General features: G+C 51.3%; 1 protein-coding gene across 1 annotated transcript in view; it reads right to left on the bottom strand.

Moving 5' to 3' along the window:
- Nucleotides 1-720: 720 nt before the first annotated feature.
- Nucleotides 721-25,782, bottom strand: part of FYCO1 (FYVE and coiled-coil domain autophagy adaptor 1) — a 79,270-nt gene continuing 54,208 nt past the window's right edge. The window contains exons 15-18 of the mRNA XM_068983168.1: nt 21,414-21,509; nt 16,137-16,347; nt 6,434-6,543; nt 721-4,449 (exon numbers count right to left, since the gene is read on the bottom strand). Of these exons, the coding sequence (XP_068839269.1) occupies nt 4,374-4,449; nt 6,434-6,543; nt 16,137-16,347; nt 21,414-21,509 (493 nt within the window). The 3' untranslated portion in view covers nt 721-4,373. The remainder of the gene's footprint in view (nt 4,450-6,433; nt 6,544-16,136; nt 16,348-21,413; nt 21,510-25,782) is intronic.

Genomic DNA, 25,782 nt, shown 5'->3' with positions numbered 1-25,782 from the left:
GAATAATACACTTCCGGGAAGAGTCACGTACTCCTGAGTAACTGATCAAAGAGGCGGCCGCCGGAGATCCAAGGCAGGAGGAAGGCTGCAAGAAGGGGAGTGGAGGGAAGGAGGGCTGGGGGGACCCTGTGGGGCACAGGGCGCTCCAGAGGCGAGTGCGGATGGACTGCCTGGCCCAAGCTCAGTCTGCCCAGGGGAGGAGTGACTGGGACACGGCCCTCGGGGCCCATGTCCAGGGTCTTCGCTGCCCCTCTCTGCTGCCTCCTCTAGCAGCTCTGCCTAGATTTGGATCCAGCTTGACTAACCGTGGTTTTAGGCCACCCGTGACCTCCTCCCCAACTCCATCATTCTGGTAAATCAGGCTGCTCTTCGTGGACCAGGGGAGGGCTGGAGAATTTTGCTGAACGCAGCTCTTCTGGAAGAGGGCAGTGGGTTGGTGCATCGCATTGGCTGGGGCAGGTCTGAACTCAGACCTCAGCGCACACTGTGGGTCCAGATGCCAGGCCAATTTGGCAACCTCTTAGAACAGCTGCTTTTTTTTATTCCCCCTTTTGAAAAGTCACAGGACTTGACATGGCCCAACAGCTTTGCCCCGACTCTGGTGGGTGCAACTTCATCTCTCACCTTATGTCTCAATGGAATGAAACATGACGCCACTGTCAATGTCATAGTGTTTATTTAAATCCTGAGATTAAAAATAAGACATTCCCAAATGGTGCAGCAGATGCTATACGGACTATGTTTTGGGATACAAAAGTTCCTCACCCCCACTGGGCAGGTGGAGAGTTGGCATTTGATGTGCTTCTGGTAATTCTTTGGCAGATAAAAAAGTTAGGTTCTCAGACTCACTACCCCGTAAGGCCGCGAGCATTGAGGATTGGTCTATTAAAGTGCAATTCTGATTTGGAAGCCACCCAACTGAGGCTTCACTGTTGCTCTGCAGCCATGGGGGGACAGGAGCATCTCTGGACAGCCCTTGTCCTCAGGTTCTGAGAAGACTTTTTGTCAGAAATGCCTCCTCAAATTTAAAGATGTACTGTGTTATTTTGAAAAAGTGCTTAAGAGAGAAAAGGCATTATTAACTGTCTTTTGTTTCCTTGGAAGCACCACAACAGAGAAAAATTCACCCAGGGTTCCACTGAAAAGAACCTTTTGGGTAAGTGTTTTGTAAACGTAGATGGCTGGCTCTACATTCTCTGTGCTGGGTGACCCTTGATTCTGAGCGTTGCAGAGGGTAGCTCTGCCCTCATTCTCAACACCTCTCAGCTGAGGTTGGGATTCTCCAAGGTGGAGTCACCAAGATGGGCTTCTAAAACTGAAACTCCTATAAAAACGTATGGTGGACAGCTAACCAGAATGATAAAATACAGACTCTGAGATTTCATCCCCAAATGGGGATTTCTTTTCAGATGAGTCTGGAACGGCTTCACCACTGAAGGTGAGTGACAACTGAAAATAATTTTAAAAAACCATCTCCTTTATCTCTGATTTATCTAGTGTGGCTGTGCATTCATACTTTTCAGACCCGATGTAGTGTTTCAGTTCCAGATTCCTGTTTGAGAATTTCCTTGCCTGCTCTTGGTCCAGCGGATGTGGAGTAGATGGGCTCCAGCCAGAAGTGCTCTGCAGGGGCTACGCTTTCTCCCAAACAAGCTTGCTGGCGATGGATGAGGGTGCCTGACAGAGGCTGTGTTCCCGGGCGAGGGTGATCAGTGGCTTCCAAGGCATTGGTGAGCAAGGTGGCTGGTACTAATCAACACTAAACAGCAAGTTATTCAGAGAGCTTGGCCAGCCCCCAAAGAGGCTGCTGGGGGATTTTTCTTTTTTTTTTAAGATAGTGATCTGGGATCCCAAGAATGTTTCCTACTTGTTGACTTTTAGTGTTAATTCAGTCTACTGGCTGGGGCCACCACTTTCAATAGCTGTTTTTCATTATCGTTTGCAGTAAAAAGAATACCTCAACCCCCAAACTTCAGTAAAGTTGGGAACTTGTTTAAAATAAGAAAGCAGTTTATACAAGCCATACTTAAATATGCCAAGATGAACTCTAGCTGCACATCAAACCCGAGCTCCCACAGCAAACTAACGAAGAACAAGAGTCCATTCAGCACAAAAAAATAACTGCGCTGCAGCGGCAGGGTGGGGCCGCGCTGGGCAGGCGAAGGCTTTTGCGCCCACTGCCATCACTGTCTGCAGCGCTGGCACAAGGGGCCCGCGGGCTTCTGCAGCAGTGCCTCTGGGTTGGCTTCACAAGAGCCACGGGATTTTTTTAAGCTGCAGTTGGTCCCCTGCTGGGTCGTGTCACAGAGGTTCAGAACAAGCCTCAGATGGAATGTCTCAGGCCTTCGGCAGGAAACACATCAGCTACTCGAGAAATGCAGATTCGAGCTGCAGGTGACGGTGGTGAGATGAGGGCCAAGAGGGCCGCCTGCTTGGCCATGTCTCCAGGGTATCCTGGGAAAGCTAAGCACTCAAACCGAGATTCCAGATGCTTCAGGGTCTTTTCTCTCTCTCAAGTGGTGAGCCAGCTACATCTGGTTATCCTCTTCAAGGGGGAGATGGATTTAAAGGCAGGGTAGTTTGCTTTCAAGCAGTGCGGCACCCTGTAAGGACAAGCATTAAGTCTAGGAAGTCTCTGGGGGCCTGGCCATTTCTGTTTTGGTGCTAAGCACCGTCAAGACCTTGCTCAATGAGATGCTAGACTCTTGGCTTTCTGCCACAGGCGGCAGCTTCCAGGAAAGAGAGCACGAGAGGGCCAGCTCTTTTCTGGAAGGTTCTGTTCACCATGTCTCAAGCCCCACTTAAAGTGCCTGGAAGTGCCTATGTCTCCTGTTTAAATGGAAGTTCTGAGTCTACTGCCAAAGTCATTTCCTCCTACCTCTGCTGGCGCCTGGGGGGTATGGGGTCTGAACTGAACCTGGCCAAGGATTCTTGACCCATTCGTCAGTTCCCAAAACCAGTCAGATCAGGCTCGTGAATGATGAGATGAAGCTTTGACGTGGTGTGACTCGGCTTAGTCACCGGGCCAGCTGAAGGGCTGGCGGGGTATTCGGACCTGCAGTCGCCTTGCCAGATACCCTCTCCCCTGACCACAGCTAAGGTGGGCTGCTTGGTCAGATCTCTGCTCACTGCGGAAGGACCTGGGTCCCAACTGCCCTGTGAACAGGGCACAGAGAGGCCGTCAAAGGTGAGCTCTCTGTGGTGGGAGAAAAGGGCCACAGAGAACAGGAAGATCATCTGCTTCTTGTCCCGGAAAAGGAAAGAGGATTCATTTGCTCCCAGGTGTCAGCTGCAGGCTGAGCAGCAGGAAGTGGGCAAAAGGGGTGCGGGGAACCTAGGCAGGTGGGGAGGAGGGACCGAGAGGTGAGCAAAGAGCCGATTCATGAATTATGCCCGTTTATACTTGAGTTAGCAAAGACTTCTCTTAAGAAGCCCTCGACTTCTAAAAGTGGTTCCTACCCTGAATATGATCATTAGTAAACGTATCTGCAGAAGCTCTTGTCAATATAAACAAAGACAGGCTGAGAAGTGAGCCCCACAGGCTGATGTGTCCAGCCTTTTGGTCATGGCGTGGATGTTACCCAGCATCTGGGCTCTGGCCATCTGGACGTAGATTGCACTGCAGGCCCTCAATAGGTGGGTTCTGTTTCCTGGATTAGCTTTACTTCTGATTCTTAGGGTGGTATTTTGAGCTGTTGAGAGGCCCAGCTGAGTGGAGGGCTTTGCTCCAGGACAGACTCGCCCAGATAGAAGGGCCAGGAGAAAAGTGCAGCTGGCGGCCCCTCTGAGCAGCCCTGCACTCCCTGGGCAGGAGGGGACAGGAGCATGATGGAGGAAGCTGGATGGGATCTCAGGCGGGCCCCTAGGTGCCCTGATGTCCTTTCCCAGGGAGGACTCGAGGGCCCCACAGGGTCTGGCCAGGCCTTCCAGCTCATGGTCACCCGTGATGGCTGGCTGGGCACAGGGGGGCTGTGTCTCTCCACGGGCGGAAGTCGGGACCCTTCTGACCCAGGAAACTCCTTCACAGGAGGCCTGGAGCCAACTGCGCCCCCCTGGAGAGGCCAATGGTCTCCTGAGTGTTTAAACCTTTGGCATAGTGTCCCTCCGGGTGTGAGGACAGTGGAAAACGTCACTTGAGCCCTTACGAGCCATGGGCTAAGAGTGGTGTGCAGCGCTGAGTACACGGCGCTCGGAGCAACGTGGCTCTGATGAGCAGCCAAGGGCCCATCTCCTAAAGTTGCATAGTGGATACTGATAGCTTTAGAGCAGCTATTTTTTGTTTTCTGGGTTTTTTAGGTGCTTTACGTGACAAGTGAGGAGGAGTAGTGTTTCCTGTGGGTAATGTGAAACTAGCAAAATCCAGGTACTTGAGGTTACGGGAAATCACTTCCATCGTAGATCACAGGCCGGTCAACAGTTAAGTGATAAAAGACTTTCTTGGAGACGAATCTGAGGAGACAAATGGGGAAGGGGGGGTTATTCCGAGGGCTGGAAGCAGCTGCAGTGACCTGGCTGGGGTGGGTGCTGGCTGGCACAGGAAACCTTGGTGCAAACACCTCTGCTCCGAGCCTGGGGTCCCTCACAGACTGCGTGGACTCTTCCGGGCCCCCTCACCCCCATTTCCTGACTCTCTAGCAGAGATATCTTCCTGCAAAAGGATCTTAGGACACCTCCGTGGACTGTCCTGGGCTTGGGTGCAGAAACGCCCATTCAGTCCCACACTGTGAAGCACCCCTCCTTCCCTTGCTGCTCTGAAGGGGCCCTGGGGTGGGGGTGTCTCAGGGGTCTCGGCGGTCTGGGCTGCCCTGGGGAAGTGGGTGGCGCAGGCGTGGAGGGGACACACACAGTGGAGGCGAGCCTGGATCTCATTCTGACTGGACATCTGGATCTCTTCCGCTGTCGTGCTTTGAAAACCTTGACTAGGCCCTGAGATGACGTCAGTGGCGAGGGCCACAGTGTGTCTCAGCACCATGGCCGCTCCTACTGCCGACTGCAAAGCTGGTCTGGGGCTGCCTCTGCCCTCAACACGCTGCTCCCAGCCTCTCCGTCAATGTGCGGTGGGGCTCAGGGAGGTAGTAAAAATGCTGGCTGCCACTGCAGAGGAAACCGGGGTTCCAGTAAAACCCAGAGGAGAGAGAGTGCTGGGCTGGCCTCCACCCCACCTCCTGACCGCTGCCCTGAGGGGCTGAGGCCCATGCCCGGTCTGACCAGCTTTCTGGACATGCAGAGCCCATGCCCAAGAATCCTGCTAACACAGGGTGTGTTCATGTTCCTGGGGGAAGGGCGCGGGAGGGAAAGGTGGGGAGCCCATTCTTCCAAGCTCTCCCTTGGTGGATGCCCATGGCCACACGCCCTGGGAGTTCAAGGCCCTGAGGTGGTGAGAGGGTGCACTCCAGCTTTCACCGACAGGTGGCACCCCAGCTTCTCACCTACTTGATAGCTATTAAGTTACTGTGCTTAAAGCCCAGTGGGCTGGCAAGGGCACCCATGGGGAGGGATGTGGCTGCTAGCTCAGGGCCCTGCTCAGAGAGGATGTGGCTGGATGCTGATCAGACAGGTCTTATGAATGAAGCGAGCCCCTACTAAGGGCTTACGCTGAAGCCAGAATAGGGACAGGTGCCCAGCAGCCTTCACTGTGGCACATCTCCATGAAACAGGGCCCTGGCTCGAGGCAGATGCTCAACCAGCGTTGGTCCGTTGTCCTGCTTCCTTTCTTGGCTGCCCCTCCAGCCTCATCTCCATTCACCCCCATCCTCCTGACCCCTCAACCTTGCACTCACTCCTGGACCTGCACCTGGAGTTCTGAAGTCGTGCTCCCCAGAGATGGGACCTGCTGCTCACTCCCTGGACAAGGGGGCCCAGGGGCCTGGCCTCACAGCTCCAGTCCTGGTTAGCTCTGGGCCTCATCACTTCACTTCTCTCTCATCCGTCCATTCACCCATCCACCCATTCCTTCCACTGTATTTGCTGAGCTCTTCTCCGGCCTGGGCAGAGGGCATCAGGACAGCAGAAGCAGAAGAGCATCCCGGGTAAGAGCCCAGAGCCTCGAGCCAGGCCACCTGGGTTCAAATCCAGCCCCACCACCAGCTGTGTGATTGGGAGTGCCCCTCTTCTAGGTCCTCAGTCCCTTAGCAGTAACACGAGGAGAAAGACAGTCCCTACTGCACGGGGCTGCCGTGTGGCTGAAGGCAGTAGTATTAATAAGAGCAGAGGGCAGAGAACACGCTTAACCCGTGGTGAGACTCAGTAAGTATCAGGCTGTGTGTTACACACGCTACAACGACACTGGAACACCAGAGTATAGGTCTAAAATGAATGAACCACCGATAATCAGGGACTGATAATTAAACAACTGCTTTTACACGTCCACCTCTGTCCTTGAGGCGGGGTGCCGGGTGGGTTCATCCGGACGCTGACTGAGGAGGCGGCCTACCTGGAAAAGGTGTTGTCGAAGATGAGCAGGTAGATGCCTGGTGTGCGGACCTTGAGCTGGCCCTGGATGTTCTCCTTGTGGGAATTGCAGCGGGTGGTGGGAATGAGCACCTGGGAGGATAGGCAGATGGGAAAAGTGTCACAGAAGCGGAGAGGGCACCACAGAGCCTCTGGGCAGACTCTTCATTTGGGGAAGGAAACTGAGGCCCAGGGAGGCTGAATGCCTCATGAGGTCACAGCTGAGCCTCATCAGCCCCCATGTCCGGGGGGTGTCCTTCCACATGCCCTGGGTTTGTCAATAACTTACAATGGGGCAGGGACCAGTGTAGACATGAGTTTCGCCAAAATCACGATAGGTCAGCATCCTGAAAGACTGGTCCCCCCAGCCCCCTCTGACCATGGCCAGCGCCAGAACGCTCTACTCTCCAGAGAAGCAGCTCCTTCTTGGCTTCGGGAAGCAGAGGCTTACTCCAGGTGGAATCCTGCCTGGCCCTTTCCTGTTGGTGCTGGTGCTGCTGCCCTCGGGGTGTCAGAGACGGGCCCAGCCCTCCATCCACGTCTCTTGGGCACTCTGTGAAGCTTCTGGGCCTACAAGCCTCCAGGCTGACCGCCCCTGGCTCACCCGTGGCTTCTCACTGGGCCCCAGTCAGTCCGTATGTCCCAGAGCCCTTTCATCTTTCCAGGTCTCCAGCTTCCTATCTCCTCTGAGAATGAGAAATTAATCCCTGGAGACACTTATTTTCTGAGAACATTGTTCCCAGGGCCTCACTGTCCGAGGCCAAGTCTGAGCACATGGTGTGAGCTGGCCAGGGCCGGGGCTGGGGTACTGGGATGGCCAACCTCTTCCCCACGGGCAGTCTTCAACCTGCTGGCCAGGCGAGACACTTTAAAACTGAAGATATAATAGGAAGTAACACAGGGCCAGCCAAAATTTAAAACATTTTTGGGAGGGGTTCCTTGCTGGTCCCAGTGGTTAAGTGTTCATCTGCCGATGCAGGGGACATGGGTGTGTTCCCTGGTCTGGGAAGATCCCACATGCTGAGGGGCAACTAGGCCCTCAAGCCACAACTACTGAGCCCGCGGGCTGCAGCTACTGAAGCCTGCACACCTAGAGCCCATGCCCGCAACAAGAGGAGCCCCTGCACGACAAACAGGAGCCCCCGCTTGCCGCAACTCGAGAAAACCTGCAGGCGAACGTTTCCAACCTGTACCAAAAGACTGACTCCAAAACAGAGACTCGATTATGTTTTCACCTCAAGGCTGAACATAGCTGCCTACTTCTTAAAATGCTACATGATGGTCACAAAGTTCCCAAAGTGGGCTAAGTTCCCACAAAAAGCTCTGCCCTTCAGGATCTTGTGGTTTAATGGTGATAACAGATAAGAAAACATTCAATTGTGCTGGGTGAGATTGTCACAATAGGTGTACTGGGGAGGGGTGCCTATCCCAGCCTCTCGGTGGGTGGGAGGAGAGGCAGAATCAGGGAAGACTTCCTGGAAGAGGCAACAGTGAGCTAGGACAATTTAGTTGGTACAGTCCATGGGGCCTCAGAGTCAGACACAACTGAGTGCACACACTTCTAACTTATTTGTATCTTTACATCTAAATTGTATCGCTTGTAGGCATGAAGGGGTTGGGACTTGCTTTTATCCAGCTTGACAATTCCTGCCTTTCAATTGGGATGTTTACCCAACTTACATTTATGCAACTGTCAATAAGGTTAGGCTTGAGTCTCTCATCTTACTGTTTTTTATATGTTCCATCTGCTGACTGCTCTCTTTTCCTCTCAAAGCAGTAAGCTAGGGCAATTTCAGGGCTCAACTTGTTCTATCAAGGATCACTGTCCATCATGTCCTACTGCATAGTGACTTAAAAACGGTTGCTTCTCATATTTTGTCTGTTTTGGTTCTTTCTTGGGAGGGTAAATCTTAGCCATTCTCCCGTGCTTTTGAACATGTTGTCCCCCTGCCTGGTGTGGCCAGCGAATAAAAATAAATAAGTAAGAGACTCAGGTTGGATCCCTGGGTCAGGAAAACATCCTGGAGAAGGGAACAGCAACCCACTCTAGTATTTTTGCCTGGAGAATCCCATGGACAGAGGAGCCTAGTGGGCTAGAGTTCATGGGGGTTTCAAAGAGTCATATATGACTGAGCAACTAAGTTAAAAGGATATAAAAGGAATATAAAAAGATACACCGCGCTGCTGCTGCTCAGTCACTTCAGTCGTATCCAACTCTGGACTACAGCCCACCAGGCTCCTCTGTCCATGGGATGCTCTAGGCAAGAGTACTCGAGTGGGTTGCCATGCCCTTCTCCAGGGGATCTTCCTGTCCCAGGGATTGAACCCAAGTCTCCTGTACTTCAGACAGATTCTTTACCACGGAGCCAACAGGGAAGCCCCATACCATGCTAACACTGGTCGAAAGAAGCTATATTAATATCAAAGTAGATTTTATATCAAAGAACATGGCCAGGGATAGTACCATAAATGATAAAGACAGCAATTCATCAAGGGAACATAACAATCCTAAGCACTAGCTATTAACTTGATCTAACTGATATTTATAGGACACTCCACCCAACAATAGCAGAACACACATTCTTTTCCAGTATCAGTTCAGTCATTCACTTGTGTCCAACTCTTTGTGACCCCATGGACTGTAGCACGCCAGGCTTCCCTCTCCATCACCAACTCTCAGAGCTTGCTCAAACTCTTGTCCATCGAGTCAGTGATGCTATCCAATCATCTCATCCTCTGTCGTCCCCTTCTCCTCCCGCCTTCAATCTTTCCCAGCATCAGAGTCTTTTCAAATGAGTCAGTTCTTCACATCAGGTGGCCAAAGTATTGGAGTTTCAGCTTCAGCACCAGTCCTTCCAATGAATTTTCAGCACTGATTTATTTTAGGACTGACTGGTTTGAACTTTTTGCTTATCCAAGGGACTCTCAAGAGTTTTCTCCAACACCATAGTTCAAAAGCATGAATTCGCAACACTCAGCTTTCTTTATGGTCCAACTCTAACATCCATACATGATTACTGGAAAAACCATAGCTTTGACTAGACAGACCTTTGTTGGCAAAGTAATGTCTCTGCTTTTTAATATGCTTTTTAGGTTTGTCATAGTTTTTCTTCCAAGGAGCAAGCGGCTTTTAATTTCATGGCTGCAGTCACTGTCGATAGTGATTTTGGAGCCCAAGAAAATAGTCTGTTACTATACCAAGTGAAAATTTCATGCAAAGATGGGCACAATAAAGGACAGAAACAGTATGGACCTAAGTAGAAGATATTAAGAAGAGGTGGCAAGAATACACAGAAGAACTAGACAAAGATCTTCACGACCCAGAAAACCACAATGGTGTGATCACTCACCTAGAGCCAGACATCCTGGACTGTGAAGTCAAGCGGGCCTTACACCAAGTGGGCCTTACAAAGCATCACTACAAACAAAGCCAGTTGGAGGTGATGGAATTTCAGTTGAGCTATTTCAAATCCTAAAAGATGATGCTATGAAAGTGCTGCACTCAATATGCCAGCAAATTTGGAAAACTCAGCAGTGGTCACAGGATTGGAAGAGGTCCATTTTCATTCCAATCCCAAAGAAAGGCAATGCCAAAGAATGCTCACACTACCACATAATTGCACTCATCTCACACACTAGCAAAGTAATGCTCAAAATTCTCCAATCGAGGCTTCAACAGTACGAGAGCTGAGAACTTCCAGATGTTCAAGCTGGATTTAGAAAAGACAGAGGAACCAGAGATCAAATTGCCAACATCCTTTGGATCATCGAAAAAGGAAGAGAATTCCAGAAAAACATCTACTTCTGCTTTATTGACAAAGCCTTTTACTGTGTGAATCACAACAAACTGTGCTTCACAGTTTTCACTCTCTTCAAGAGATGGGAATGCCAGACCACCTTACCTGCCTCCTGAGAAATCTGTATGCAGGTCAAGAAGCAACAGTTAGAACCGAACATGGAACAACGGACTGGTTCCAAACTGGGAAAAGAGTACTTAAAGGCTATATATTGTCACCCTGCTTATTTGACTTATATGCAGAGTACATCTTGCAAAATGCCGGGCTGGATGAAGCACAAGCTGGAATCAAGATTGCTGGGGGAAGTATCAGTAACCTCAGATATGCAGATGACACCACCCTAATGGCAGAATGCGAAGAGGAACTAAAGAGTCTCTTGATCAAAGTGAAAGAGGAGAGTGAAAAAGCTGGCTTAAAACGCCACATTAAAAAACTAAGAGCATGGCATCCAGTCCCATCACTTTATGGCAAATAGATAAGGAAACAGTGTAAACAGTGACAGACTTTTCCAGCATACTTGGAATAATCACTAGGTAGGCCACACTCTAGGCCATTAAGAAAAATTACATTTAAAAGGATCCAAACTATAAAAAGTGTGTTTTCTGACAATGGAGTTAAGTTAGAAAAAAACTGCAGTTGTCTAGAAAATCCCCAAATATCCGACACTAAATAACATATGAGTCAGACAAAAGTCAAAAGGGAGACCCCAAAGGCCCAGAGAGACAGAGCACACAGCAGGCTCCTGACACCATGGAACCCCGGCTCTGACTGCAAGCAGCTGGTGGCGAGGAGCAGGACGGGCCCAAGACAGGCCTGGAGGGGACCGAGATGCGCGAGCCCTTGTATGTGTGGGCTCTGTGGCAGCCTCCTCTACCAAGAAGCACATGGTATCTCATCAAGCTCCATTACTGGCTTATAATAGTCTAGTTCTACAGGGAACTGAGAATCCTGGGAGGTTGAGAGGTTGGGTCTGCTCCTGTGATCCATAACCTAAAAGTTTTGAGCCTGGCCTGAGATATTTCAGCAAGCACACGTAGGAGGTGTGCCAGGGAGAAAGGCTTGCGGTTTACACAGGGATGCCTGTGTGCCCCGCCCCTCAGCCTTCCCACACATTACTCTGATTCCAAAGCAAAAGCCAAGAGCTTGTCAAGGCAGGATCCTCTGAAAAGGACATGTAAGATAATACTCTTATTTCTTTACAACAGTCTATAGACTTTTTGGTCATTCCAGCTGCTGTTTTTTCTACCATGGTCAAAATCTGTAAGATTTTCTCGCTATTACTTTAAATTAATCAACCAAATCATCTAGGGGAGCCAAAGGCTCTGGTGTAAAACTGTGGAAAATTCTTTAAGAGATGGGAATATCAGACCTTACCTGCCTCCTGAGAAACCTATATGCAGGTCCAGAAGCAACAGAACTGGACATGGAACAACAGACTGGTTCCAAATTGGGAACGGAGCACGTCAAGGCTGTATACTGTCACCCTGCTTATTTAACTTACATGCAGAGTGTATCATGTGAAATTCTGGGTTGGATAAAGCACAAGCTGGAATCAAGATTGCTGGGAAAAGTATCAGTAACCTCAGATATGCAGATGATACAACCCTTATGGCAGAGAGCAAAGAGGAACTAAAGAGCCTCCTGATGAAAGTGAAAGAGAAGAATGAAAAAGCTGGCTTACAACTCAATATTCAAAAAGATAAGATCATGACATCTGGTCCCATCACTTCATGGCAAAAACATGGGGACACAATGGAAACAGTGAGAGACTTTACTTTCTTGGACTCCAAAATCACTGCAGGTGGTGACTGCAGCCATGAAGTTAATTAAAAGACTCTTGCTCCTTGGAAGCAAAGCTGTAACAAGCCTAGGAACAAACAAACAAAGTAATAAAATAAAAACGCAAAAAGCAGAGACGTCACTGTTCCGACAAAGGTCTGCATAGTCAAAGCTATGATTTTTTCAGTAGTCATGTATGGATTAAGAGTTGGACCATAAGGAAGGCTGAGCGCCAAAGAATTGATGCTTTTGATCTGCGGTGCTGGAGAAGACTCTTCAGAGTCCCTTGGACAACAAGAAGATCTAACCAGTCAATCCTAAAGGAAATCAAACCTGAGTATTCATTGGAATGACTGAGGCTGAAGCTGAAGCTCCAACACTTTGGCCACATGATGTGAAGAGCCCACTCACTGGAGAAGACCCTGATGCTGGGAAAGACTGAGGGCAGGAGGAGAAGGGGTCAAAAGAGGATGAGAGGGTTGGATGGCATCACTGACTTGAGTCTGAGCAAACTCCGGGAGATAGTGAAGAACAGAGAAGCGTGGCATGCTGTATGTAGTCCATGGGGTTGCAAAGAGTTAAACATGAGTGAGCAGCTGAACAACAATTGGTACCAAAGCCCATACAGCTGAGGTGACAGGAGATGACTGGGGCCCCGTGTAAACCTGAGCAAGACAGGTCTCTGCTGTGTGAGCTCTGGGGCCATCCCGCATCAGCCTCCCGTGCTTGGACAGCTGTGACCTGATTTATACCACCCGTCTGCAAAACAGTCCAGTTGGTTGTACTGCTCTCTTGCGAAACTCCAGTGGTCTGGGGCCCTGGTACAGAGCCATGACTCTATGCTAAATGGAAAAAGCCAGTCACAAAAGGCCACATAATGCATGATTCCATTCACATGAAATGTTCGGAACAGGAAATCTGCAAGGACAGAAGGTAGGCTGGTGGTCGCTGGGAAGAGGTTGCGGAGTGACTGCAAATGGATACAGGGTTTCTTTTTGCTTTATGCAGTGATGAAAATGATCTAAAATCAGACAGTGGTGATGGTTATGCAATTCTGTGAATAATACTAAGACAACGGAATTGCTAAGATAACTAAGATAACTGAACATCTTAAATGGGTGAGTTACATGTTTGTATGTAAATTGTATCTCTTCAAAGTTATTTAAAAATAACAAGTCAAGCTCCCTGTCCCAGCTCCTCCCCTGACTCTCAACAGCCCCAGGCAGGCCTCTGGCTTCTCTAGACAAACAGACAGGCAGGGCCCGGATCTCCGTCCCTGACTCGCTCCAGGCTTCAGACCAGTGGTCGGCACACGGGTGGCCTCAGGTCCGTGACTTACTGCTTCTTTTGTCAAGCGCTTCCCAACTCACCATCTCTCATCTCAGTGTCCAGGCCCGGCCTTGATGGAGGGGGGCCCTCTGGAGAGAGGGTGGTCCCAGGTGGGGCGTATATGATGTGCCCTAGAGACGGGACTGGCCTGCCACGCTGTTCCCTCTGCCTGGACGCTTCTCCTGTAACCCGTGACCCCTCCCACTCCTCCCAATAGCTTCTCTTGGTTTGGCCCAGGAGTCTCCTGGTCTGCTAATGCCCCCCAGGCTGGGTGAGGCACCCTTCTTACTGCTGCCCCACCCCCCACCCGGTGCCACCCCATCATGACAGTCACCACCTGGAATCACAGTTGTTTCTCTAACAGGGCCTCTCTCTGATGATCCTCTGAACTCCTCAAGGGCAGATCCCAGCAGGGATCAGGATCTCTCCTGATCCTCAGTGGGCCCTACAGAGCCCACTATGCCACGGAAGTTCAGTGAGTGGTTGTGAACTGAGTGCAAGGACCCAGCCCAGTTCCTGATGTCTGAGCCTCCGTCACCTTGAAACCTAAGTGCGGCAAGGTGCACTATGTCCTCTGGTTCCCACAAGGTCCAGGCAGGTCAGGGCATCACCCGGGGAGTCCCCAGGCGAAACGCTAAAGAAGTGAGTCTGGACACAGACTCTCCAGGCTGATGTCTGTCCAGGACCTCAGGCAGATGCAACAGCAACCCCACAGCGGGCTGGGGATGGCAGAGGAGCCCCGTGAGCACCCTCTCACTCACTGTGAGCTTCTTCTGCCCCTTGGCGACCACTGTGGGAAAGACATCGGCTGCCAAACCCTCCAGGCAACAAGGGAGCCCGAGATGAGGACTCTGACTGAGCTCCTGAATCCTGGGAGGAACCAGCCAGGTCTTTCGGGGCCATGGGATTAGGTAGGTGAGTGACTGAGCAAGGGGACAGGTGTGGACACAGGATCTGTCTGCTCCCTCTCTCACCTCGGACACCCACCTGTGTCTAACCTGGGCAGACGCAGTGCTTAGGTGCTCAGCGGGCCTTGGGAACATGAGGTGAACGGCAAAGGTGCTGGGGTGAGTTCTGGGCAGTGCAGCTGTTTGTTAGAGCAGAGATGACAAGCCCATTGCTTAAGCTGCTCAGCCAGCTAACTGTCCAGGCAGGCTGCTCTGGCATGGCTGAGCCTGTAACTGCTCTCCAACCACAGGCCCAGGACCTCCCAGATGGATGTTCAGAACTGCTCAGGAAGGAAGGGGTCCCTACATGTGTGGCGAGGTCATGAGCCCGCGAAAGGAAAAGAGGGGCAGGGCAGTTTTTAAACAAGAACGAGCATGAAACTCCGTTCAACAAGGCCAATTCAGGGGGCCAGATTTCAGTTTTAGGCACGAATCTGAAGAGGAGAGATATGAGGAAGCAATCTGTAATGAGCAGGTACCACAAGGACAGGGACGGCAGGAGAGCAAACCCAGAGGGACAGATGCCGCCCCCCCCCCCCCCTCCGCCCACGTCAAATAGCAGACGTGGATGCTGGAGCCGGAGCGGCAATCTGCACCCAGCACTCCAGAGCCTGGCCCTCCTGGGGCCCTGGGCCCTCCCCAGACCGCGACTCGAGCCCCTTAGGACACCCCAAGGACCACAAGCATGCGGGACTAGTGGACACCATCACAGAAACTTCACAGAAGGGTTCTTTCACCACTTCGACTTGCCCCTCTCTAGCTTCATTCTAACCGACTCCAGTGTTCTTGCCTGGAGAACCCCAGGGGCGGGGGAGCCTGGTGGGCTGCCGTCTATGGGGTCGCACAGAGTTGGACACGACTGAAGCGACTTAGCAGCAGCAGCAGCTTCATTCTTAGAAAATGGAGACGTTGTACTAAAAGCCTGGGACGCAGCCTGAGCTGCAATCCAGCCTGTGTGTCTGTCCTCATTCCTTCCACTCCCAGTGATTCCAGTGGAACTCGAATGTCCATGCAAACCCGCTCTCCCTCCATCACCCCTCACACCCTGCCTGCAGAGACTCAGGCGAGGAATTCAGACTCCGTGCCCCGCCCCACCCCATCCCTCCAGGCCTATCCACTGTCCTGGGCTCTGCACTCCACCCCATCCGTTCTCCTCTGACTTCTTCCCCTTGATTGAGACCAGTGACTCTCAACCTTGGTGCCCACTGGGATCACCCAGAGATGCCTGGGTCTCCCTGAGTGATTTTGATTTTGGGGTCTGGATTATGGACTCAGAAGTGCATTTAAAAATGTTTCCTGGGTGTTTCTAAAGTGCAACCAAAATTGAGGACAACGGTCCCAGCCAGTCATTGTCACATGCTTATTAGGATTTCTTAGTTTATGAACTGGTGTCTGCTACCAAGGTTCTCAACCCAACCACCCAACTGACACAAAGGCTAGGAGTCTCTTTTGACCTATCTGAAGTGAGACGCTGAATGCCCTAAGCTCAAAGCTGGAAGCAGAGATCTTGGCCACCACCTCCCGTGATTACTCACTCGTGCTCTCCACGACTCTGTTAAAATATGATCCTTAACCTGAGTCACACATCTGCATTCCTTTCAGTTTCACCTACCGACCTACCCCAAGGTCTGTCTGCAGCTGACCCAGGAATGGCCTTCAGACGTTGGGAGACAGTTCTCAGGCCCTTCCGTCCCCACCGGACAAGCCCAGCTGCGTCGCCTGCTCTGCCTGACGCAGGCCGGTGAGCTTTTCCACCCTGGTTTCCCTCCGTCCTTCTCAGAACAGTCCAGGGAAGGGCTGTCTGGGCATCCTGCTGGCAGGGAGCCGGCCTCACCTTACACTGATCCAGCGGCGTGTCCTCGGCCTCCTGGAAGACCACGCTGAAGGAGATACTTTTGGGGTCGGAGGAGAAGACCCAGCTGATGGTGAGGCCTGCCTCGGCCACGGTGATGGGGATGAGGCTGTAGGTACTGGACCTCACAAACAGCTCCCTGCTGCCCTCCCCGAAGTTGGTGATCTCTTCCACCGTGAGGGGTAATTTTATCCTGAAACACGAATGCAGAGAGGGGCTTAAACACAGCAGGGAAAGCACTTGAGTCCACTGGCCATGTTGCCCGTAACTCAGAGGTGACCGGAGACAGCTAGAGGCTGCTGCAGGGCGGCCAAGCCTTTGGTCACCATGACTGCCAGGCTTACTCGTGGGAGAAACCCTGATGTGCCGCCCACGCCATCAGCTCTTTCCTGAGCACTTAACTATTAACAGATGCCTGGCATAGCTCGAGGCACTGGGGACACAGGAGTGAAAATTACAGACGACAATCCTTGTCTTCAAGGAGCTGGTGTGGTCCCTGCGAGTTGGCGGGAACCGAGACGCCTGGGCCGCTCTGGGCCCCTCGAGGGCAGGAAGTGTGTGCCGAGGCCTCAGCTTGCACAGCTCTCCTGCGGCTGCCCTCTGCCCGGCGGTCCACTCTCTCTTTCTCCTTCCTTTCTTGGCTCCCTGGCTTTTACCTGTTCAGTACCCGCAGAATGCATACCCGTGGTCTGAAACCTCCTGTCCTTGCTGTCGGTGATCTCTCTTTCAGCAGAAATCCGGGACCTGCCTTGAGATTTCGGGGGCACCCTGACGCGCATTTCTTAAACACAAATGTCCCAGGCTTGCTAATACAGGGTAGGATGAGGGCCCTGGGGAGAGAGGCTTCTGGGGGCCGTGTCCCTATGCTCCCTCTCATTAGCTGGATTAACAGCCAGTTCCAAAAGCTTAAAGGATTGGGGACACTGAGTTCCTTGGCTGGACAGAGGGCATGGTGCTGGTTCCTGCCACAGGGCTCAGCCTCAGGCTGCAGCCAGGGACGACCATACCTGCCTCTGGCTGGTGTGAGAATTACGTCAGAGGATAAACTTGCTTGGAAGGGCAAAGTCTCCCTCATTAAGGGCCGTGCCCCCTGCGGCACTGCAAACCCAGAGGCAGCAGGTGAGTCAAGGCCACGAAGGTGGGGCCTCCAGAGAGGAGCTGCAGGTCGGGAGCCCGTGGCCTTGCTCTCCTTTCCTCTCCTCTCCTCAACCGTGAAAGGGCCAACTCTGCTCGCCAGCTTCAGGTTTGTTCTCATCTACACACGAGGAAGCTAAGATTTAAAAAGACACAGAAAGACTGCCTAGGTCCATACAGGTCTCAGCCAAAGCCACTGCCTTTCCACTATACCAGCCTGCCCTTTGTGAAGAAAAATACTACTGCCCCTTTAACACAGCGGTGGAAACCAAAATTCAGGGAGAGCGGGTAACTTGCCTAAGACTGCACAGGGGTGCAAGGGGTGGTGCTAAAGGTTCCAAAGCTGTAGAGGTGGCTGGGAATACTGGCCAAGCTTTGCGGATGAGAAGACTAACTGATGATTAAAAATCCAAAATACTGTAAAGAACAGCTCTGATACAGCTCATTCACGTGTGAAAAATTCAATTCCATGGACCATTTTTCCATGTGTTAAATTAGGTTTTTGGCTGATTATAGTTAAAAACATAAAATTCTGAAAGAGATGGGAATATCAGACCACCTGTCCTGCCTCTTGAGAAATCTGTATGCACGTCAGGAAGCAACAGTTAAAACTGGACATGGAACAACAGACTGGCTCCAAATAGGAAAAGGAGTACATCAAGGCTGTATTACACTCATCTTACACGTTAGTAAAGTAATGCTCAAAATTCTCCAAGCCAGCCTTCAGGAATACGTGAACCGTGAACTTCCAGATGTTCAAGCTGGTTTTCGAAAAGGCAGAAGAACCAGAGATCACATTGCCAACATCTGCTGGATCATCGAAAAAGCAAGAGAGTTCCAGAAAAACATCTATTTCTGCTTTATTGACTATGCCAAAGCCTTTGACTGTGTGGATCACAATAAACTCTGGAAAATTCTGAAAGAGATGGGCATACCAGACCACTTGACCTGCCTCTTGAGAAATCTGTATGCAGGTCAGGAAGCAACAGTTAGAACTGGATATGGAACAACAGACTGGTTACAAATAGGAAAAGGAGCACGTCAAGGCTGTATATTGTCACCCTGCTTAATTAACTTATATGCAGAGTACATCATGAGAAATGCTGGGCTGGAAGAAGCACAAGCTGGAATCAAGATTGCCAGAAGAAATAACAATAACCTCAGATATGCAGATGACACCACCCTTATGGCAGAAAGTGAAGAGGAACTAAAAAGCCTCTTGATGAAAGTGAAAGAGGAGAGTGAAAAGTTGGCTTAAAGCTCAACATTCAGAAAACGAAGATAATGGCATCTGGTCCCATCACTTCATGGGAAATAGATGGGGAAACAGTGGAAACAGTGTCAGACTTTATTTTTTTGGGCTCCAAAATCACTGCAGATGGTTATTGCAGCCATGAAATTAAAAGACGCTTACTCCTTGGAAGAAAAGTTATGACCAACCTAGACAGGATATTGAAAATCAGAGACATTACTTTGCCAACAAAGGTCCGTCTAGTCAAGGCTATGGTTTTTCCAGTGGTCATGTATGGATATGAGAGTTGGACTGTGAAGAAAGCTGAGCACCGAAGAATTGATGCTTTTGAATTGTGGTGTTGGAGAAGACTCTTGAGAGTCCGTTGGACTGCAAGGAGATCCAACCAATCCATTCTGAAGGAGATCAGCCCTGGGATTTCTTTGGAGGGAATGATGCTGAAGCTGAAACTCCAATACTTTGGACACCTCATGCAAAGAGTTAACTCATTGGAAAAGACTGTTGCTGGGAGGGATTGAGGGCAGGAGGAGAAGAGGACGACTGAGGATGAGATGGCTGGATGGCATCACTGACTCGATGGACTGAGTCTGAGTGAACTCTGGGGGTTGGTGATGGACAGGGAGGCCTGGGGTGCTGCGATTCATGGGGTCGCAAAGAGTTGGACATGACTGAGAGACTGAACTGAACTGAACTGAAGGCTGTATATTGTCACCCTGCTTATTTAACTTATATGCAGACCACATCATGAGAAAGCACAAGCTAGAATCAAGATTGCTGGGAGAGATATCAATAACCTCAGATATGCAGATGACACCACCCTTATGGCAGAAAGTGAAGAACTAAAGAGCCTCTTGATGAAAGTGAAAGAGGAGAGTGAAAAAGTTGGCTTAAAGCTCAACATTCAGAAAACTAAGATCATGGCATCTGGTCCCATCACTTCATGGCAAATAGATGGAGAAACTATGGAAACAGTGACAGTCTTTATTTTTCTGGGCTCCAAAATCACTGCAGATGGTGATTGCAGCCATGAAGTTAAAAGACGCTTACTCCTTGGAAGAAAAGTTATAACCACCCTAGACACCATATTAAAAAGCAGAGACATTACTTGCCAAGAAAGGTCCATCTAGTCAAAGCTATGGTTTTCCCAGTAGTCATGTATCGATGTGAGAGCTGGACTATAAAGAAGGCTGAGTGTCAAAGAATTGATGTTTTTGAACTGTGGTGTTGGAAAAGACTCTTGAGAGTCCGTTGGACTGCAAGGAGATCTAACCAGTCCATTCTGAAGGAGATCAGTCCTGAATATTCATTGGAAGGACTGATGCTGAAGCTAAAACTCCAGTACTTTGGCCACCTGATGTGAAGAGCTGACTCATTTGAAAAGACCCTGATGCTGGCAAAGATTGAGGGCAGGAGGAGAAGGGGACGACAGAGGATGAGATGGTTGGATGGCATCACTGACTCAATGGGCATGAATTTGAGTAGACTCCAGGAGTTGCTGATGGGACAGGGAGGCTTGTCGTGCTGCAGTCCATGGGGTCTCAGCGTCAGACACAACTGAGCGACTGAACTGAACTGAACTGAACTGATAGTAAAAAAAAAGGTCTTGTCCAATATGAACAGTTTTCAAGAATCTGAGAGTAGGCAGAGGCGTCTATTGTGGAAAAGAGGTCTCATAAGCTGGAGATCGTGTTGCACCACTCACTCTGACAGGATGCCCCACTGATGCCAGGTCATTTCATTATTTTACGTTCCAGAATTCTGCCCTTGCACCCCAGTGACCTGGATTGTGCCCTTAATCATTTTTCACTTTCTAGACGTCAACTGCTCAGTGAGAGGACAATACTCAGTCTCGCTAAGGGAGATGCTAATGAGAAGATAGTTAGGGTTTGCCATCTCTGCTCAAATGTAATCTTAAAAAAGTCTGTTGTTTACAGTACTCACATTACAAACGTAAATTCTACTGGTCTCCCTACTTCCGTCCCTGCAGAGTCATTCTTCACATGGCAACCAGAGTGACTCTGTTTCTAACGTAAGTTAGGTCAAGTCATGCTTCTGATCCAAATCTAATTTAAAGCTCCTAGTTCCCTCAGATTAAAAGTCCTTACGATGGCCCAGAAGGCCTGGTGCGACGTGGGTCCTGTCTCCTCCTCATCCAGTCTCTCTCCTGCTTTCTGCTCCAGCCACACTGGCCCTTCCTGGATTCCTTGAATATACACCAGACACCATTCTGCCCCAGGGTCTGTGCACCGACTGTTCCCTCCGCCTGAATGGTGTTGCCTCACATTTCTGCATGGCAACTCCCTCAAGTCTTACCTTCTTAGTGTTTTCTATTTAAAATTATCTTTTCTTTTCCACAGTAAGCACCACCTTGTAACATACACAGGGCACAGAAGTGCAGGAAGAATGGCTACAAGAGGGCAGGGAAGCCTTCCAGGGTGATGGGACTGTTCTATATCTACACTCTGGTCCCATGGAGGGGACAGTCATTTTTCTTTTCTGGATCAAGGTTTCCTCTTTGGCAGAACAGGGAGTGGAGCTGGCTGGGCACAGGGGCCTGAGACTGTATAAGCCTCTGGCCCAGCAGGACGTGTGGGCTGCCAGACAATCAGTGACTACACCGTATCATCTGTCTAAATCCAAGCACTGTGCACTATAAACGGGAAATCTTACTGTATATAAATCTTACCAAAAAGACGAAGAAGACGAAAGGGAAAAAGAAAAAGCAGCGCACGCCCGAAAGCCACTGTGGGTGCCCAGTCCGAGCACAGGGGTGTTTTCTGAGGGGCGTGGAAAGGCCAGGCCTCCTCTGGCGCTCCTCCTCTCCTCCCCAGCTCCCGCCACCCCAGCAAGGCCAGCTAGGGCCCACGACTTACATCAGTTCTCCCGACTTCAGCAAGCAGATTTCAGAATCCTGCCCCACGGGCATGTCTTCAGCATCCTCAGGGGTGAGCGAGGTGGACGTGGTGTCCCTGAAATGTCACAAACACAGCCAGCTAGCTGTCAGCACATAGGCCCACAGTCTTGCTGGAGTCCAGTAGCCATGCCCAGAACACACAGGGAGCCCTTCCGATCATGGACGCCGGGACAGAGCCCACAGACCCTGTGTCTGGGGAGCCACGGGGGCCAGGCTAGGGTGGGCAGGACGGCGAGGTGCGGGGGGACAGCAGGGCCGCAGTGATCTCCCCAGTGTCCGCCCGGCACAAATGGGCTGCCCTCCTCTCCCACGCCAGCAGAGTTACAGCTGTGGGGCGAGTGTCCAGCACCACGGATGCCAACTTCACAGCGCCTATCCCTGACTCCACGAGCCTGCTCTGGGCCTTCCCCGAGGAACATGGACAGGGTGAAAGGGCAGGAAGTCGCATGGGCTGAGAGGGAGGTGTGGAGGCCCCCTCATATAAAGGGGGCAGACCCATGCCACATCTCTTCCCTCCCATCATGGTCTGCTGTCCAGAGAACCAGCTGCTGGAGCTGCCTGGCAGGAAAGCGGTTCCCAAAGAGTACTCTGTGGAACACCAGTGCCTGGGGAGGGGAACCCCATACTCTTTCTCCGAAACTCAAGGCATTTTTACACAGTAAATTCAAGGCTCTGAAATGTCCTGCAGTAAAGGAACCTCCTAAATTTTAAATTTAGTGTTCCCACAGAACGTTTCTAAACCCTACTGAGTTGCTGCTCCTTGGCGCGTACTGTCTAAGATGCCAGTGGCCACAGGTCACAGATGGGGACACCGAGGCCTCACTGCCTCTCACGCGGCTCTGGGGGCAGGAATGTCTGTGACACACAGTGCACTGCAGTAACCACGACACCCTGGGAGTCTGGGAGTCTGGGAGGGGTGCCCGGTGCCTCCCCCAGAGGCCGACACACACAGCAGCCGCCGTCCGCTCCCACCCTCCACGCTCCTGCACCGCATACTCGTCCCCACCCCAGTCACAGCCCCAGTCACGCTGGGCCTTGCCCATCTGCAGGGGTCTCATCTCCCTCTGGCCCACAAGATCTTGCAGACAGGGGCTGCAGCAGGACTGTCCCTGCCCCAAAGGACAGGCCACGGCCATCTGCAGGAATCAAAGCACATCCATGATACTTGCAAAGAAATACACGTGGGGGAGTGAATAGTCAGTGTGTAAATTCAGGATGAGAGGGCAGAGGAAAAACTGACGAAGTCAAGAGAAGAATCAGGGACAGATCCCGAAGAAGGAAGTCTCCGAGTGGCTCAGGGGTGGCGGGCACTGGGTTGGCAGAGCCACACCTGAGGCCAACCCGCAGCCCCTTCACCTTGAACGAGATCCTCTCACATGAAGCAGACTGCAGCCTGCCAGCTTACACAGCCTCTCTCTCTGGAGGACAGCCTGGCACAAGAGGGGCCTCTCCTCTCAGGAGACCTCTGCACAAGAGACCTGGCTTCCTTCAGATAGCTGGATGCTACACCTGCCCCCCACAAGGCTGGGCCGCTGCTCGCCCCACTATACGGCCCCAACTCCCCTCCCCGTTCCTGTCTACTGCTGGGGGGCTGAGCCCACTGACTGCGGCAGGCTGCCCAGGGCGCTGCTGTGAGGGTGCAGGTGGTGGCTGGCATGGAGGGGGCCTCCAGGGCTCCCGAGATAATCAGACAGCCACTAGCGCCCAGGTGTCTGGCCGGGGATGTTTGTGCCGTCTCCATCAACCCATGATAGGTGGGAGAGCCTGTCCACAGACACCCTGCCCTTGGGTCCGAGTGCCCTGAGGGCCAAGCAGTGGGCGCCCTCTGGCTGGGGCGAGGAGTGGATCCAGAGAGAGTATGGCTTGTGTGTGTGTGTGAGAGAAGGGGGTACGCAGGTGGAAGGGGTAGGCATCACTCAAGGCGGTTCCAGTCTTGGCTTTATGACCAACTCTGACTCTGGGTGAGCCACTTCCTTCTCCATGTTTTCCTCTCTAAAAGGGAGGAGATGGAACCAGCTGGACCCCAGTTCTGCCGGCCTACAAAGGCTGTAAGTTTCAAAGGACTTGGAGAAGGCATTCCACTGGCCGGGAGGAGCCAGGCTCGACCTGGCGGGCACTGTTTCCAGGGAAGGAGCAGCAAGAACATGTCCTGAAGTGTCTGCTGCCACCAAGGGCAAACCTGTTGCTCCTTTTCCTCCTTGGCCCAGCCCACCTCTGACCTCCTCCCTGTCCAACACCTCCTTCCTATTCATCTTTCAACCACTGGCTTCCAGATTCCCACACTGCCATCACAGAATGTTAGTGCAAGAAGCAGCTCTAAGAATCATCCAGTCCAACTTCCACTTAATAGCTGGGGAAGCAGAGGGACAGGGGAGAGGAGCTGGGAGTCCCAGCGCCAGTCAGCCCGTCTCGTTTCATTTGCTCTCAACCTTGTCCAAAGTGAAGCACCATAAACGAGAGATAAATAACATGCGAAACGAATGCTGGAAACGGTCGTTCGTTCCCTCAGTTTTCCTGCATTAAGAATAAAAGACACCAGAGGACTTCCCCAAGGGGCTAAGACTTCACCTTCTGATGCAGGAGGCACGGGTTCAACCCCTAATTGGGGAACTAAGATCCCACATGCCATGTAATAATGGTGCTAGGAAAAAATCTGAATACCCCAATGCAAAAGGGCAGTGTCAACAACTGATCATACTCTGCACCACATACAAGAGATTAACTCAGAAATGGATCACAGACCTAAACGTAAAAACGAGAAAATAATGGTTAAAATAGAAAAAGCCAAACGATTAAAAAAATAATAATAAGTGAATAAATAAAAGACGCTGGGCCTTCCCTGGTGGTCCAGCGGTAGCGACTCTCTGCTCCCACTGCAGGAGGCACGGGTTCAGTCCCTGGTTGGGGAACTAAGATCCCACAAGCCGTGGGGTGCGATGAAAAAAGAGTCTTCATCTGTTTTTTCTTCTCCTCCTCCATCTCCTCACCTCTCTGACCATCATGACACAGACAACCTGATTACTTGCATGTACTACCGGAGTAGATCCCACGACCCTTGCCAGTCCTGGCTGAGGCCCCGTGTCGGGGAGCTCTGTGCCGGGCGGGGGAGCGGTGGGTGGGGGAGGGGGGAGTGTGCATGGGTGGGTGATGCAATCTCAAAGGCGATGGTTAGGGACACAGACCTTCCTTTCAATGGCTCTTCAAACTGTGGGTTACAACCCAATCAGTGAGTTGTGAATCAGCTGAGTAAGTTATGATGCATATTTTAAAAAAAATAGAAAATGTCAACACATTTTTGCATCACATTGCATGTAGTAAGGATAAGCATTATTGTTTTTAAGAGGCTCTTGTTCGACTTTATGTCTACACAGATACACACCTGGGTAGTCATGTAAATTTCTGCCTGTGGGACGCAGCAGAAAATGTTCAAGCAACTCTGCTGGAAGATATCAAGGGATTTTGAAGTTTGAGAAGGACAGGGAACAAATGCAAGGCCACTAGGGGGCACCCTCTCTCCTTTTGTTGCCACTGAGATGTTTCAGAAAAGCTCACTGTCCACAGGTGACTCCTCCTCCCCTTGCTCTGGCCGTGGGAACTGACTACTAGCTATGGTGGCCTCTTGTGGCTGATGGCATGTCACCCCATCCTGTCCATCTGCCTTTCCGCCCCTGAGCCTGCGGTCAGTCGAGAGGAACCTGTACTGAGGCACGTGTATCTGTCACCTTGCCCTCTTAGGGGTGGTCATCTTGGCCACCCCTGCCACAGTTGGCCTCGGCACCTGCCTTGCACACAGCCAACGTGGTTTCTGTCCCTAATGTCCTCAAGGGCATGAGCAAGGCTCACTCCACTTCAGAAGCAAGCAAGAATGAACAGGCGACCACAGGCAAAGACGCTGAGGAAGTCTCCAGCAAGGTGGTCCAGGGTCCACGCCTGCCTGGACGAGGGGTCACAGTGGGGCTCTGTCCAGCTCAGTATCTGCAGCTGGAATCTACAGTATTTTCCTGTCACAAATCAGAACGCCTCAACCACTTGCTTCTTTAACTTCAATCCTGCCAATTGCCCGAGAAGCAGACTCCTGGCCGCTCAGGTTGTCTGAGGAAGGCATGGAGCCTAGAGAGCCTCCTGGCCTGTGTGTCCTGCTGACAGCCTTCTTCAGGGGGCCCCACCTGCCCCTCCGCCAGGCCAGGCCAGCGTTAGGAGTGCTGCTCTGCCTGTTACCCGGGGCCTCCTGTGAACTGGAGAGGCCTCTGCTTTACAACTGCTCTGCCCAGTAGAGTACAGTGCAGTGCCACTGGCCTCACGTGGCCGCTTAAATTCATCAGAATTAA

Source organism: Capricornis sumatraensis, chromosome 10 (genome assembly GCF_032405125.1).
Source record: "Capricornis sumatraensis isolate serow.1 chromosome 10, serow.2, whole genome shotgun sequence".
NCBI lineage: Eukaryota > Metazoa > Chordata > Mammalia > Artiodactyla > Bovidae > Capricornis > Capricornis sumatraensis.
The sequence above is the reverse complement of the archived record's forward strand: the minus strand, read 5'-3'. Positions and strand labels throughout refer to the sequence as shown.